General features: G+C 33.8%; 1 protein-coding gene across 1 annotated transcript in view; it reads right to left on the bottom strand.

Annotated features, from left to right (window-relative positions):
* LOC148940795 (uncharacterized) overlaps positions 1 to 3,950 on the bottom strand; it is a 53,037-nt gene extending 49,087 nt beyond the window's left edge. The window contains exons 1-2 of the mRNA XM_089105189.1: positions 3,878 to 3,950; positions 1,317 to 1,818 (exon numbers count right to left, since the gene is read on the bottom strand). Of these exons, the coding sequence (XP_088961315.1) occupies positions 1,317 to 1,610 (294 nt within the window). The 5' untranslated portion in view covers positions 1,611 to 1,818; positions 3,878 to 3,950. The remainder of the gene's footprint in view (positions 1 to 1,316; positions 1,819 to 3,877) is intronic.
* Positions 3,951 to 16,267: the final 12,317 nt, after the last annotated feature.

Raw genomic sequence — 16,267 nt, 5'->3', positions numbered from 1 at the left:
TAGAGCAAGTAATAAAGCAAAAAATTCAAACCAAATCTTCGTCCCGGTCAAATATTTTATACACTTCGGAAGCATCGCTAAGGATGAAAGCGACAAAGATTTATTAAAAAAAAAGTAGAAAAGAAGTATGCTCCAAGTGTCCAGGAGGAGAGCTTCCGAAATTGACGTGAAAAACTAGTTAGGCGAAGCAAGTGCAACGCAGGGTTGCCAACTTGCACACTTTTCCTGTGAAATGCACTCTTTTTTACTTCAGAGGATGCGAAAAAGTGATAATCATTCTTTTTGGGTGTCAGTTTTCATTCGCTTTAAACGTCAGTAGTTGTTATATTCGTCAAAAGTGCATTTAACCGAAGGAACAGGGTTGCCAACTTGCACACTTTTCGTGTAAAATCCTCTATTTTTTGCAGAAGAGGAGATGTGCAAATTCTTTGACTTGCACTATTTTTTTTTTTTTTTTAGCAAAAATCACTATTTCTTGGCCTTAATTTGCACTGTTTTTAGACGTCGGCAGATGGCAACCCTGGTACAACGCATCACGCCGAAACACCAATGTAAAAGGGGCTTAAACCTTTATTTTTGCTGTCCTTTAAATTAAGAAATGTCAGATACAACCAGAAGTTGGAAAACGGAGGTTTGTCATCCATACTCCACCACTATAGATACCGGTACCTTTATCATCGATAAATTAAATATTGGGACTATCCCTAACTCCAAAAATGAATGAATTTACATAATATAATACTTAATTTATATGATGTTTATTAATACTAATATATTAAACAATATAGTAGTTTATTTAATTCTGGAAGTTTTCAAAGGGAGATAAAAGCCCAAATAGTTGATCATACAATAAATAGAACTAGCATAGGGCCAAAATGAGAACAAAGGCGTAGTAAGTTCATTCCAAAACACACATTTTATGTTTAAACACAAATATAAACAAAACACAGCTGTACATTACCTGTGTGCCGACTAGCTATCCTCTGTATTCTATTTTTACATACATATATAATAATAGCCCGAAGCTTTACAAAACGTGCATTTTGAGTGCTAAAACTATTGGAATAGCTTATGTCAAACTTTATCTCACATTTTCGTTTTCCAAACGGGCCAGTTGCCATAGAAAACGTAAAAGGTCCTAAATTGTGCCTGAACTGATTACCTATGTTAAATCTCTCAATGGTCAAGCCATCCGCGAGCTACAACCTTTGAACACATAACAAGATTTACCAAAGTACAAACAATACTCAGGCTAATGGTAGGCCTAAATAACATTGTGTATTTTAACTTAAATTTTGTCATCATGGACTTCTCACCTGAAAAGTCAAATCATCTAAGTGTCCAATCCTTGATCTTGCCAAATATATCTTTTGCAGGTTTATTAATCCAAGTTTCATAAACAGAGATCTTTGCAGCATTTGTAAGGTATTTCCAGACATATCTAACACTTGTGATCCAGAATCCATTCCACTTGGTATAGCAAGCAAGTTTTTGTTAACACATTCAACGGTTTGCTTTCCACCTTTCCATTTACAAACACAAAGATCTGGGCATGCACTCCCCATCGCCATCATTGTATATACAATTAACCATTTCACCACACTACCCATTTTCAGATAACTTTTTAAGAATCATACTAATTCTGATTTCATTTGTATCCTTAGTTTACGCTGTCTTATGCGTTCTAACCCATTGCTGGTATTACTCTGGAAATTACTTTTCCGGAAAATGCTGGACCTGCGATTTGCTCTAAGCGCCGACTCCGTGCAGGTGCATTTTCTGTATGAATAAGTTAGGAAACAAACTGCTGAGTCCTCCCTGAAATGACATTAATTAGTTAGGTAATTTAACCATGTTTGCAAACGACATTGTATTTGTGCTTGTAATTGTTTTCTATTCGACTTAAGTAATAAGAAGAGGGTTTGCAGTGGAAATACTTTTGATTGACCCATGATCTCGTCATGAACTAAAACACCCCCTAGTTATCAGCTATAAAAGAAAAGCTTTAACGTTACAAATTACTACGAAAATTTAATTATGTCGTAATTGTTGGGATTAGAATTATTTGTTGGAATTTTAAGCATCCTAGCACCCATGAGGTCATGGAGGTAAGCTATTCACTCCATGGACACCCATAAAGGGGGTCAGAGGAGGGGGGGGGTGGCGCCCGCCCCCCTTGCTGAATGATGTTGCCTTATTTTTAAATTTTTGTTCGTAGATTTCTATTATATAGCATTAAAAGTGCCAATTAGACGAGGTTTCCCTCCTCCCCCTGGAATTCAGATTATGGACGCCCATTATTCACTCTCATGTTTACAAAAGTGCTTTGAGTTTATAATAATTTGGGAGAGAAGACATCATTATGACATAATATATATCAGGAGCCTTGTGGCTCAACGAATACTTAAATAATATCGTTCTCTTCATTCCAAATTTGTAAAGCTATGATAATCATTAACATACTTCAGTTTTACAGCCGTTTATTTACCTAAATCTTCAAGGTGAACTGTTCTTACGATTAGCTTAGAAAATTTATTTTCGTATCCCTTAAAGATTCGTCCTTTGTTTTTGAGCTTGAAGATATCTCACGGGCTTCTTGACAGTGAAAAAAAATAAAATAAAAAATAATAGAGTTTCTGGTTCTATGCAATCAGGAACACCACCCACTCTCTCAAAGAAAAGGCATGATTTTGCAGATAGTCACTTGAAAGCAGGCAGGTTCACAGGATATTTCTTAGGCCCTAGTCCTCTTCCCCCTATTTTACAGACCCCTCTATTTTGCTTTTTTTATCATATAACTCATACGTTTTGAAGATTACCAACGAATTTACCCTTACCTAATATTTGAAGCGCGAACTTTGCAACTACACTACCTTCAATGGAAGAATGTACACGCCAATCATACATTTTTAGCCTAGCAAATAAAATTTTATTTTTTGTAGATCAATTATTCGGAAAGAAATTTTGAGTTTTCTTTGGCAGCATGTCATAGTTTTCGTGGTAGCTTAAGGAGAGTTGCTTATTATTTTTGAATTTCGAAAAGTTTGAGAAGGGACATTATAATCATTCTCTTTCTTTCAATTTATCCTTCACGCTTAAAGGTTCACTTCAATTTTTATTAGCTTCACTGTGTTGTTATTTTTTGTACTTTACTGAAAATTTTTTTAGGGGGAAGGGTTCAATGGATTTCTTGGATGGACCTTGCCCCTCCACTCCGCCTCTGATCAAGTCAAGAAAGATTAAAACTATATATAAATCCAAAAAAGAAATCTTGAAGTTTATTATTTTTCCGGAAGTGAAGCTTGCCTATTTGCATAAATATGTCAAGCCAAAAAAAGGAAGAAAAAACTTTTATAGTCTGAGAAATGATTCAAACAGGCATTTTAAAGCAGTAAATCAATGAATTTTCAACAGTTATGTGACCAGAATTCAAACTAGACAATTCAGTTTGTCAAGGTACCTACTTTTTTTAGTGTTAAGGATATATTTCCCCCCTCGAGAAATCTGGGGAAGAAGGCATCAACCCCCTATCCCTCTTTTTTGGTTACGCCCCTTTATCTATATAGATTACTCAAATTACCGTATTTGTCACTTTATGAACTTTGATCTCCCAAAAATGTTGGTCTCCCAGCCGAAAAGAATTTTGTACACGGTTCTTGGTGCAATAGGAATTTAGAATTTGTTTTATTTCAACAGTATATTGGAAACATTTGCAATTTTAAATAATAGAGCTAAAGGGGAAAATTATAATCAATGGTATATCATAATCAATCCTAATTTAAACCTATTGGGATTTTTGAAAGTTGCAAAGTCTGTCTCAAAGGGAAAATAACAACTCAAATATTGTATAAATAACCTATAGAAGTTTAAAATTTACGTTTTTATGTGACTTGATTACAGGTATATCCGTTTCATTTTTCCCCAACATAAAAGCCAATGTAACAACTCATGACAATCTGACCAGTATATAAAGAACTAAAGAGACAGTTGAATATTTTGGAGCTAGATGGGCTTTTGCGGTTTTATGAATGGGCGACCACGTGTAAACCAATACGGTAGGGTGTATGAACCATATTGCATCATTAACTGAAGCCAGTTTTTCTATCTCCATGTGTATTTTTTTTCTTGTTTCTTTAAATCTCTAGTTGACGGATCAGCTTTTATTTAATTGAACATTCGGATTCAAATAATCTTAAGGTATTCATTATAGTAATTTCAAATTTTTAGTTTGAGGCATGATGTTTCCGTTAGTACGAATTTTTGCTGTACAGGAAATATCTTATCCTGTTCTGTTTTGTTTTATCTCAATTTTGTAAAAAAAATTAACCTAAAACGCTTTTTAGTTTAGCCTATATTTAATTTCATTTCCTGTGATTATTTCCTACATTTGAATCATAACCAAACATTTATTCCAGTTAGCCTGAATATTCAAATGCTACCAGTACTACTACTAACAACTTGTTGCAGAACTAAGATGCCTCAGGCCAATACCACTGAGCATCTTCCTTCTCCACCCCAGTCCATTCAAAGCTTCGCTATACTCTTCTCGTGAAATCCTTAATTCTACTTAAATCCGTTCTCAAATATATTCATTCAAACTCAAAATGTAGATTTTTCTCTAATACTTAAATTACAACATGTAGACTAATTGATCATAGCCTACAATATTACTTTTAGTAGTCTGTAAAAATCCAACAGTTCGCGACCTGGCTCAATAGTAACCGAAACTCTAAAAAACAGAATTTTGATACCAATAAAAACATCAAAAGAACCAGATTATTGCGCTGATTTCAAATAAATAAGTATCTTAATGAAATATAGAATCTTTATGAAAATCACACCATCAGATTCAGCGTATCATAAAATCTTAATGTAGAAGTTTCAAGCTGCAAAAATGTGGAATTTTGTATTTTTTACCAGAAGAAAGATCACGGATGCTTGTTTATTTTTTTTTTTCCCAGGGGTGATTGTATCGATCCAGTGGTCCTAGAATATCGCGAGAGGGCCATTTCAAACAAAAGTTAAAAGTTCTAGTGCCCTTTTTAAGTGACCAAAAGACTTGGAGGGCAACAAGGTCCCCTCCCACGCTCATTTTTTCTCAGAGTCACCCGATCAAAATTTTGAGATAGCCATTTTGTTTAGCATAGTCAAAAATTTAATAACTATGCCTTTGAGGATGACTTAAACCTCCACAGTCCCCGGGGGAAGGATTGCAAATTACAAACTTTCCCAATGTTTATATATAGTATTGGTTATTCGGTAGTATAAGTAGAAAGGGGGGTGCTACTCCCGTACGAACCACGTGGTTTATGGTTTTCTCAGTGAGAATGAAAAAACAGGAATTTTCTCACTTGGAAAAACAGGAATTTTCTCACATTTATGTCTGTTTTCATGGATGGTTATGTGTGTTGTTCAATTTATTTGATGTTTTTCATGGTTGTCAGCATCAAATTATGGATGTTTTATGGTTTTTGTCAGTGAGAATGGAAAAACAGGAACTTTCTCACATTTATGTCTGTTTTCATGGATGGTTATGTGTGTTGTTCGATTTATTTGATGTTTTTCATGTCTGTTTTATGGATGATTTATGTCTGTTCGTTGTCAGTGAGAATGGACATGCTCGACGCGAATGTGATGAGATTGTTTGGCTAACCTAACCTGAGAACTTGATTTACATAATCGCTAGGGGAAATTATTGATTCACGAGGGGGGAATTAAGAAACATTATGGCTTCATTGTTGTTTGGCTAGCCTAACCAGAGAAATTGATTTACATAATCGGCGGAAAAATTATAATTTCACGAAGGGGGAATTAAGAAACAAACATGGCTTCTTTAATCTTAGGTCTGAGGGATAAACGTTCTTTAGGTCAGAGAGAAAAATTAATATTCTATTTTTAAATAGGGCTTCATTGATCTTTAGTGTCAGGAATTATAATTGACATCACTTGGTATCTTGGAATTATGCGGGAGTCTAAGGAGATAGAAATTCTATTTTTAAATACGTCTTCACTGATCTTTAAGTCGGATAGATAAATTGATATTCTAACGAAACCTTAATAGTTTAGCTAGGAAAATTTATGAGATGAAGAGATTAACGTAGGAAAGGGTTTCCTAGAAATTTGAAATGTGAAAGCACAGAGATGCCAAAAAACAAAACGAACACACAGAAATTACTTTTAGGGGATTATTTGGGCGAAACGGTTTTAGATAGCTTATGAAATTATTTCGGCGACACAGTTAGAGACATTTTAAAAGATGATTTTAGAAAGGGTTTTAGAAGAGGTTTTGAGTGTGGTCGTTATAGTAAACAAGTTCTATTTGAACAGTGTCGTGAGGTCCTCTACCCCAACCCCAAAGGGCCCCGATCGCCCTACCCCGATCCAAAGGGCTCCGATCCCCCCACCCCAATCCCTACCCCAACCCCGAAGGAAGTCCCCGGTCCTCAAAGGTCCCCCAAGCTCCCAAAGGACCACCCGGCCCTCAAGGGTCCCCCAGACCCCCCGGACCCAAAGGGCTCCTCCCCACCCCCCTTGACCCCCAAAGGGCCCCTCCCCTCCCTCTCCCTCCCTCTCCTCCCTCCTCCTCACCTCCCCTCCTCCCTCCCCTCCTCCCCCTCCCCTCCTCCCCTCCCCTCCTCCCCTCCCCTCCCCTCCTCCCCCTCCCCTCCCCTCCTCCCCTCCCCATTTTTTTATATTTTTTGTGCATTGAGACACAGAAGGGCACCCTCCCCCCCCCCGGGCCCCCCCAAAGGGCCCCCGACGCCCTTTTCTGAGCTAAGGTTTCCTAGTATTTCGTAGGTGAATGTTGTCTGAAACTTATGATTTGGGATATGTAAATTACTATTTCGGGCTTTTCTAAGCTAGATTTCTTAGTCTTTCGTTGGTTTGTATTGTCTGTAACCTATGATTTAGGATGGGTGGATTACTATTTTTGACTTTTCTGAGCTGGATTTCTTAGCCGTTCATAGGTGTGTGTTGTCTGAAACTTATGATTTGGGATGGTTAATTTGCTATTTTTGACTTTTCTGAACTAGGTTTCTTAGCCCTTCATATGAGTCTGCTGTCAGAAACCTATGATTTGGGATGAGTGGTTTGCATTTTGGACTTTTCAGAGCTGGATTTCTTAGTCCCTCATAGGTGGGTGTTGTCTGAAACCTATGATTTGGGATGGTTAATTTGCTATTTTTGACTTTTCTGAGCTAGGTTTCTTAGCCTTTCATAGGTGTGTGTTGTTAGAAAATTATGATTTGGAATGTTTAGTTTGCTATTTCAGGCTTTTCTGAGCTAAGGTTTCCTAGGATTTCGTTGGTGAATGATGTCTGAAACCAATAGTTTGGGATGAGTAGTTTGCTATTTCAGGCTTTTATGAGCTAGGTTTCTTAGCCTTTCATAGGTGTGTGTTGACTGAAACTTATGATTTGGGATATGTAATTTGCTATTTCCGACTTTTCATAACCAGATTTCTTAGTCTTTCGTAGGTGTGTGGTGTCTGAAACCTATGATTTGGGGATGTGTGGGTTGCTATTTTTTTGATTTGTCTCAGCTTGTTTTCATAGCTTTTCATTGTTATATGCTGTCTGACACTTACGATTCGGGTGGTTCAAATGCTATTTTTGACTTTTCTGACTTAGATCTCTGAGCATTTCATAGATTTTTGCTTTCAGAAAACCAAGATTTAGGAGGTGTGCTGGATTTCTTAGCCTTTCGTAGGCGTGTGTTGACTGAAACCTATGATTTGGGATGAGTGGTTTGCTATTTTTGTCTTTTCTGAGCTAGATTTCTTAGCCTTTCATAGGTATGTGTTGTCAGAAAATTAAGATTTGAGATATGTAGTTTGCAGTTTTGACTTGTCAGAGCTATGATTCTTTGTCCATAATTTGCAGTTGACGTTTGAAAATTCTTGTTTGGGATGAGGAGTTTGCTATTTGAAACTTTTCTAAGCGATGTTTTCTTAGTCTTTCATAGGCGAATGTTGTCTGAAACCTATGATTTGGGATATGTTAATTACTATTTCGGGCTTTTCTAAGCTAGATTTCTTAGTCTTTCGTTGGTTAGTGTTGTCTCAAACCTATGATTTGGGATGGGTGGATTGCTACTTTTGACATTTCTGAGCTGGATGTCATATCCTTTCATAGGTGTTTGTTTTCAGAAACCTATATTTTGTGATGACTAGTTTGCTATTTTTGCCTTTTATGAGCTAAGCTTCTTAGCCATTCATTGTTGATTGGTTTCTGTAACATATGTTTTAGGAATATGTACATTACAATCTTGGCCTTTTCCGAGTTTGAGTTCTGAGTCGTCCATAGGCATGTGCTTTCTGACACCTATGATTTGGGATGTATGGGTTGCTATTTATGTAACTGTCCGAGCTAGATTTTTGGGTAGTTGATAGTCGATTGCTTTTTTAAACCAAAGATTTATGATGGTTAAATTAATAATTTCTAGCCTTCAGGTTATAGGTTTAATTGCCTTTCATAGGTGTGTTCTTCCACAATATTCAGATTCGTGATGCGTCGTATGTCCTATGAACCTTTTAGATCTATAATACTTAGCCAATTATATGTGTTTGATGTCTGAAATAAATATTTTAAGATGAGTAGTGAGCTGTTTCAGGTTTTTAGGAGCTCGATGTCTAAGCCTTTCATAACTGTAATCTTTTATAAAATTATTATTTGGAATAATTAAAATACAATTTCGGACTTTTTTGAGGTGGGCACTTCTAAATTTTTACGTAGAAGATAGGAAAAGTTATACTATGATTATGATTATTTTTCTTGAGGATAAAAAGTTTCCCTTTAATCCTAAATCTTCTCAAATTCAATTCCGACTTTGCTCAAAGAGATGCAAAAATTAAATTTCTTTTTCAAATATTTCCCCGGAAGAAAAAAAGTTCAACCTCGATTCTGAATTTTCTCAATGAAAATGAAATAAGTTATTGATCAAATCTATTTTCCCAAAATAATATAAAAATTTCCACTTCAGTTCAGATTTTTTTCTCAAAGAGATGAAGAAATTTAAAGTTCTGTTCCAAATTTTTTCATAGAAGATAGGAAAAGTTATACTTTGAACGTGAATATTCGAGTTCTATTCTGAATTTTACCAAAGAACACAATTCAATTCTAATTTCCCCAATAAAAAATTTAAAGTTCGATTCTAAATTTTTCGGTGGAAGATAGAAAAAGTCATACCATACGCGTGAATATTTTCCTAGAAGATAAAAAGTTCTAGTTCAATTTAAAATTTTCTCAACAAAGTGAAGAAGCATTCAAGTTCTCTTCTGAATTTTACCAAAGAACACAATTAAATTCTAATTTCACAGAGAAAATAAAAATCTTCCATTTCAGTTCCTTATTTCACAAAGACATAAAGAAATTTAAAGTTCAATTCTAAATTTTTCGGTGGAAGATAGAAAAAGTAATACCATACTTGTGAAATATTTTCATGGAAGATAAAAAGTTCTAGTTCAATTTGAAATTTTCTAAACCAAGTGAAGGAAAGTTCAAGTTCTCTTCCGAATTTTCTCAATGAAAAGCAAATTAGTCATTGATCATTTATATTTTTCCAAATAATATAAAAATTTCCAACTTTAGTTCAGATCTGACTCAAAGAGATGAAAAATTTTAAATACTGTTCCAAATTTTTCAATGAAGATAAAAAGGTGCAAGCTTTCTTCGGAATTTTACCAAAGAACACAATTCAATTCTAATCTCTGCAGAGAAAATAAAAAGCTTCCACTTCACTTCTTTATTTCACAAAGACGTAAATACATTTAAAGTTAAATTCTAAATTTTTCGATGGAAGATAGAAAAAGTAATACCATACGAGTGAATATTTTCCCGGAAGATAAAAAGTTCTAGTTCAATTTAAAATGTTCTCAAAGAAGTGAAGAAAAGTTCAAGTTCTCTTCTGAACTTTACCAAAGAAAAAACTTCAATTCTAATTTCTCCAGAGAAAACAAAAATCTTCAAATTCAGTTCTTTATTTCAAAAAGAAATAGAGAAATTTATATTACAATTATAATTTTTCGGTGTGAGATAGAAAAAGTAATAACATAATTGTGAATATTTTAACTTAAGATAAAAAGTTCTACTTCAATTTAAAATTTTCTCAACGAAGGTAAGAAAAGTTCAATTCATCTTCTGAACTTTCTCAATGAATAAGAAATTACATATTGATCATTTCTATTTTTCGAGATAATATAAAAATTTCTCACTTCAGTTCAGATCTAGCTCAAAGTGATGAAAAATTTAAAATACTGTTCCAAATTTTTCACTGAAGATAAGAAAGTGCAAGTTCTCTTCTGAACTTTACAACAGAACACACTTCAATTCTAAGCTCTGCAGAGAAAATAAAAAGCTTCCACTTCAGTTCTTTATTTCAAAAAGACATAAAGAAATTTCAAGTTCGATTCTATATTTTTCGATGAAAGATATAAAAAGTAATACCATACTAGTGAAAATTTTCAAGGAAGATAAAATGTTCTAGTTGAATTTAAAATGTTATTAAATAAGATAAGAATAGTTCAAGTTCTCTTATGAACTTTAACAAAGAACACGCTTCAATTATAATTTCTCCAGAGAAAACAAAATTCTTCCAATTCAGTTCTTTATTTCACAAAGACATAAAGAAATTTAAAATTCAATTCTAATTTTTCGGTGGAATATAGAAAAAGTAATTCTATACTTGTGAATATTTTCACGGAAGATAAAAAGTTCTAGTTCAATTTAAACTTTTCTCAACGAAGTCAAGGAAAGTTTAAGTTCTCTTCTGAACTTTACCATAGAACACACTTCAATTCTAATTTTTCCAGATATAAAAAAAGTATTCTACTTCAGTTCTTCATTTCACAAAGACATAAATAAATTTAGAGTTCAATTCAAAATTTTTCGATGGGAGATAGAAAAAGTAATACCATACTTATGATTATTTTCACGGAAGATAAAAAGTTCTAGTTCAATTTAAAATTTTCTCAATGAAGTGAAGAAAAGTTCAAGTTCTCTTGAATTTTACCAAAGAACACAATTCAATTCTAATTTCTACAGAGAAAATAAAAATCTTCCACTTAAGTTCTTTATTTCGCAAAAGACATAAAGAAATTTAGAGTACAATTCTAAATTTTTCGGAGGATGATAGAAAAAGCAATACCATACTTGTGAATATTTTCATGGAAGATAAAAAATTCTAGTTCAATTTACATCTTTCTCAACGTAGTGAAGAAAAATTCAAGTTCTCTCCTGAACTTTACCAAAGAACACACTTCAATTCTAATTTCTCCAGAGAAAATAAAAATCTTCCACTTCAGTTTTAAATTCTCCAAAGAAATACAGAAACTTAAAGTTGTATTCTAAATTTTTAAAAGAAAGATAGAAAAACTAAAACTATGACTGTGATTTTTTTCCATGATGATTAAAAGTTTCACTTTATTTATAACTTTTCATAAATTTAGTTCTAATTTTTATCAAAGAGATGAAAAATTTAAAGTTATTTTCCAAATATATAATATAAGATATGAAAGCTATAAATTTATTTATAATATTAAACACTAAGATAAGTAAATCCACTTTAATTCTGAGTTTTCTCGAATAAGTGCAAACTTTTAAAGTTTTCTTCTGTATTTTCTTTAAAGAAGAGAAAAAAGTTAACTCAATTCTGAATTTAAACCAATGAAAATCGAAAAACCTACCACTTCTGTTCTTAATTTCTCAATGACATAAAAAACTTAAATTTCAGTTCTCAATTTTTCTTTAGAAGATAGGAAAAGTTATAAAATAATTGTGATTATTTTCCATTGAAGATAAAAAGTTTCACTTTTGTTCTAATATTCTTAAGTTCACTACCAAGTTTTTGCAAAGAGATGAAATATTTAAAGCCCTATTCCAAATTTTTCATAGAAGATAGAAAAAGTTATATATTGATTGTGAATATTCGACATGAAGATAAGGAGCATAACTTTAATTCTGAGTTTTCTCGAAGAAGTGCAAAACGTTCAAGTTCACTTCTGAACTTTCTTAAATAATTTAAAAAATTAAGCTCAACTATGAGTTTTAACAGTGAAATGAAAAATGCTTCCATTTGATTTCTGAATACTTCAAAGAAAAAACAAATTCAAAGTTCTCTTACAGTTTTTTCAAGAAAACAAAGAGACACCACCTCAGTTCTGTTTTTTTTTTCTAATAGAGATGAAAAATTTTAATTTATTTTCTAATTTTAAATTAAATTTTAGCTCCTTTGTCTTATGGATTTACCCATCAAATTTTTAAATTAGAAAATGAGTGACTCGTTCTATTATTAAAGACAATCGTTCTAACTCGTTCATCTAACCTTCAAAACAATAGGATAGGTTAGGTATAAATAAATATTAATAAATAAATAGAAACATTTCTACATGTTTAAGTTAGGTTAGGTTAGGTTAACTTATACTAAGTGCACATGATAGGTTAACCTAACTTTTCCGGCGAGTATGGGTAGTTTAGGTTAGACTAAATTAAGTTAGGTGCGGTTAGGTTAGGTTAGCCTACGTACACGTCACTTAGGTTAGGTGAGAGACATGCAAAAAGTTAGGTGTTTGATTAAGTTAGGTTAGATTAGGTTAGGTTAGGTTAAGTTAGGTTAGGCTAGGTTAGCCTACGTACGCGCGCGTACGTAAACTTCCTAAAAAGTCTTATTTGAAATAGGCAAATCCAAAAATAATTAAATTAAATTTAATCATCATCATCATCAACATTGAAAGAAGAACATGAAGACGAAGAAGAAAAATATTTCCAAACAAGTGTGGGAAATACAAGCACGCCGCGGGTAGCTAGACAAAAGCAAAGGCGGCTAAAGTTAGCGTCCCCACCACCAGCAGCAGCCCAACTAACAAAGAGTCATAGACACCACGTAACGCATTTACATTCAAAATGGCTGAAGATATGAAAGGTGCTTATGAAAATGTTGACGAGGCGGGGAGTTTAAGTTCCCCCACAACTCTTTCCAAAGTCACGGGTGTTCGCACTAAAAGTGTACAAGACTATCTACAAAATGAACCAAGTTACACTCTGCATAGAAATCATAGACTTCGTGCCAATCAATATCGGAAAACTAAAGCCTTTTACCCATTGCATATAATGCAAGCAGATTTCCTGACTCTAAATGATTTTCAAAGACTTAACAATACACTGTAGAAGTACATTCTACATACACTCAGGTTTTTTGGTCGCTATGCATGTTCAATTCCATGGCAATCAAGGAGAGGGGTTGAAGTTGCTCAGGCCATTGAAAGTCTTCTCGAAAAGAATTCATATAAAAAAAATTAAAACTGATCGCGGTAGTGAATTTGTTAATCCTCATGTTGCAAAAGTACTAGAGAAATATATTAAACTTCTCCATCATAGGCGCATTCCTATGAAGGCTGCATTGATTGAACGATTGATAAGAATTAATTAAGTTTTACTTTCAAGATATTATACACTGAAGAATATGCTGGATTTTATTAATGATCTGGATAAAATCATGTTTATTTATAATCAATGACCTCATCGATCATTGTCCAACTCTACACCGACAGACGTTAATCATTCGGATCATAATACAACTGACACTTTTCTTAAACAATATTCCAATGAATCAAAGGACGAGAAGAAGAAAAATAAATTCAGTGTTGGTGATACTGTTCGAAGTAATAGAACAACTAATGTTTTTGAAAAGGGGAATTACTTGTGGTCCACTGAACTTTTTAAATTTGCAAAAATCCTAGACACTAAACCCATAACTAATCGCCTGCGTGATACCAAAGATGAAGAGATTCTCTGCGGCTCTTATGACTATGAATTGCAAAAAGTTAAAAATGCTAGTCAAATTTATGTAATTGAAAAGATATTAAAGACACGTACTCGTGGGGGTAAGAAACAGTTACTTGTTCGATGGCTAGGATACAACTCTGATTTTGATTCTTGGATCGGTGTTGAAGATATTGACAATGTCCAATGATTTCTATGTAACTTTTATGTCCAACGTTTCCGATCCTCTCTACAATGACTTGAATACGACAAGTTATTTTTGGACGAAACTCTCCCCCGCCGTTAAATTTGACGGTGCATATGAAGTGGTTCTTGTCGACTGTATTATCAAAAATACCTATGGTATCCTGAGAAAGGATCGTAAATATGAAATAAAACTTAGACCCTATTATTAGCCTACACGGACAGGTGATCAAGAACAAATTCAAAAAATCAATTGGAGGGATTACACATATTTTAAATTGCCGAACGAAGAGGTAACTTTCATGAATGATTTCTGTTGTACTATCAATAAAGTAATTTTTGCTCGTAAAAAATAAGCTTTTTATTTCAACGAGTTAAAGGAGGATTACATGATATACAGAATTTCACCTCTTACAAATGAGAAGATTATTCTCAGTGATAACCTACATAATTTTAGTGGACTTAAGCGAAAAATAACAACCGTTAGAAGTGCTGGTAACATTAATTTCATTTTTTCCGACTACCAACCTAGCTTCTCTGCGGACACTTGTATATTTATTTACGCTTCATTTGCGGAAACATCTAGGGTTGGTAATTCAAATGTTCCTCTCCTACGAGTTCTTGAACAAAAAACAAGCCACGAACATATTCACCACTAAAATATAAAGCATCTTCATTATAGTCCAGCAAACACTTCCTATTTGGAAATCTGTCAGTTAAAACTAATAGCTAAATAAAAGGATTCTCTAGGATTTTCAAAAGGTTTAACACTTATTACATTTTATTTTCGATAAATTTAAAACGACGACGGCACATTCAACTATGAATTTAACAATTGAAGAATGCCATTTGTTTTTTATGATATCTAATGTTATTTTGATGCTTTGACTCTACTTCCAGTAGGCAATGGTTTGGAATGCTACATGGGACGTACTACAAAGTCTGGCTATTGTCTTGATAGCTGGTTTTCTAGGCTATTTCGTTCTGCACTACCCCTTGCCAGAAAATATCTTTTACCTGCCTCGTCTTCTGTCGACGCCTACACTCTAACGAAAGGGTGGTCGGTATAGAAATTCAAGAAGAGTTGCAAGAACCATATAATATCTTCATAAAGATCCGTTTATGAACAATTAAAATATCACAACAATGGGGACAAATTAACATAGATGCGTTCACGTCATTCACTAATCAGTCTACACCCAGGAATGAATCACATTACATAACAAATTAATCTTAGAAATAAAACAACAAGGATTAATAGGCAGCAGAAGAAGAAGATGAAGAATAGTGTTATATCAAATAATGATTTCTTCTACTAATACTAATTTTATCCCTAACAAGGAATCATATTAATAAATTAGATCCTCATTGAATCTATTCAATGCTGAAAATGTTGATGTCAGTGTCAAGTATGGCTACTATGAACACGATCACCCTCAACAATCCCTCTCGGACAACGTAAACTATCAAATATTTTTCGATGAAGACTATTTCATTCATTTGTCGTAAAAATTTATTGATTGAAATATTGTACTGAAGAAAAAGTCAGATAATACAACTCCAACTGCCGGAAAAGGTCTCTCCTATGAAAGCGGTATTCTACACAACCTATTCAAACAAATTAATGTATTTATCAATGGAACATTGGTGAGCACTAGCAATAATTTATCCAACTATGCAAGCTACATACAATTTATGATGATGACACCAAAGGTGTACAAGGAGTTGAGAGGACAATCATTGGGCTATGAATATCGAACAGGTGTTGATATTGACGGTGAGTTGACTACTACAGTGACCCAGGAGTATCATCTAGTTGGAAAATTAAATCATGAGATATTCAATATATCCCAATGGCTACCCCCAATGTCAAGATTGACATAAAGTTACAGATGGCTCCATCAAATGTCATTTTGAGAAAAACGCTTCCTGCAGCTCCCGATCCAAATGTCATTATCACATCGGCAATTCTCCACGTCCGAAAACAACAAGTTATGAGCTCTGTTGCATTGGCTGTGGAGAAGCTAAGAGCCAATGGTAACAACATTAAACTTCTTGTCCCACATACAATCACCAATCAACGTCACATTGCCACCGGCTCTCGTAGCTATAGCGATTCACCATTTATCAATTGAGAAAACCCATCAAAATTGGCTTTGGCCTTTGTGAAGAGTGGCAGTGCCGTCGGATCCTGGAATGAATCCCCCCATGATTTTAATTTTTTCAGTCTATCTAACCTTGTGTGCAAAGTTAATGGTATTACACTGTACACATTATAATTTTGCAAACAATCTTATAGAACTCTG

Source organism: Artemia sp. Qi Xiang Cuo, chromosome 19 (genome assembly GCF_049724085.1).
Source record: "Artemia sp. Qi Xiang Cuo chromosome 19, ASM4972408v1, whole genome shotgun sequence".
In the NCBI taxonomy this organism is placed as follows: Eukaryota; Metazoa; Arthropoda; class Branchiopoda; order Anostraca; family Artemiidae; genus Artemia; species Artemia sp. Qi Xiang Cuo.
Note: the sequence above shows the minus strand (reverse complement) of the source record. Positions and strands in the feature narration are given on the sequence as shown.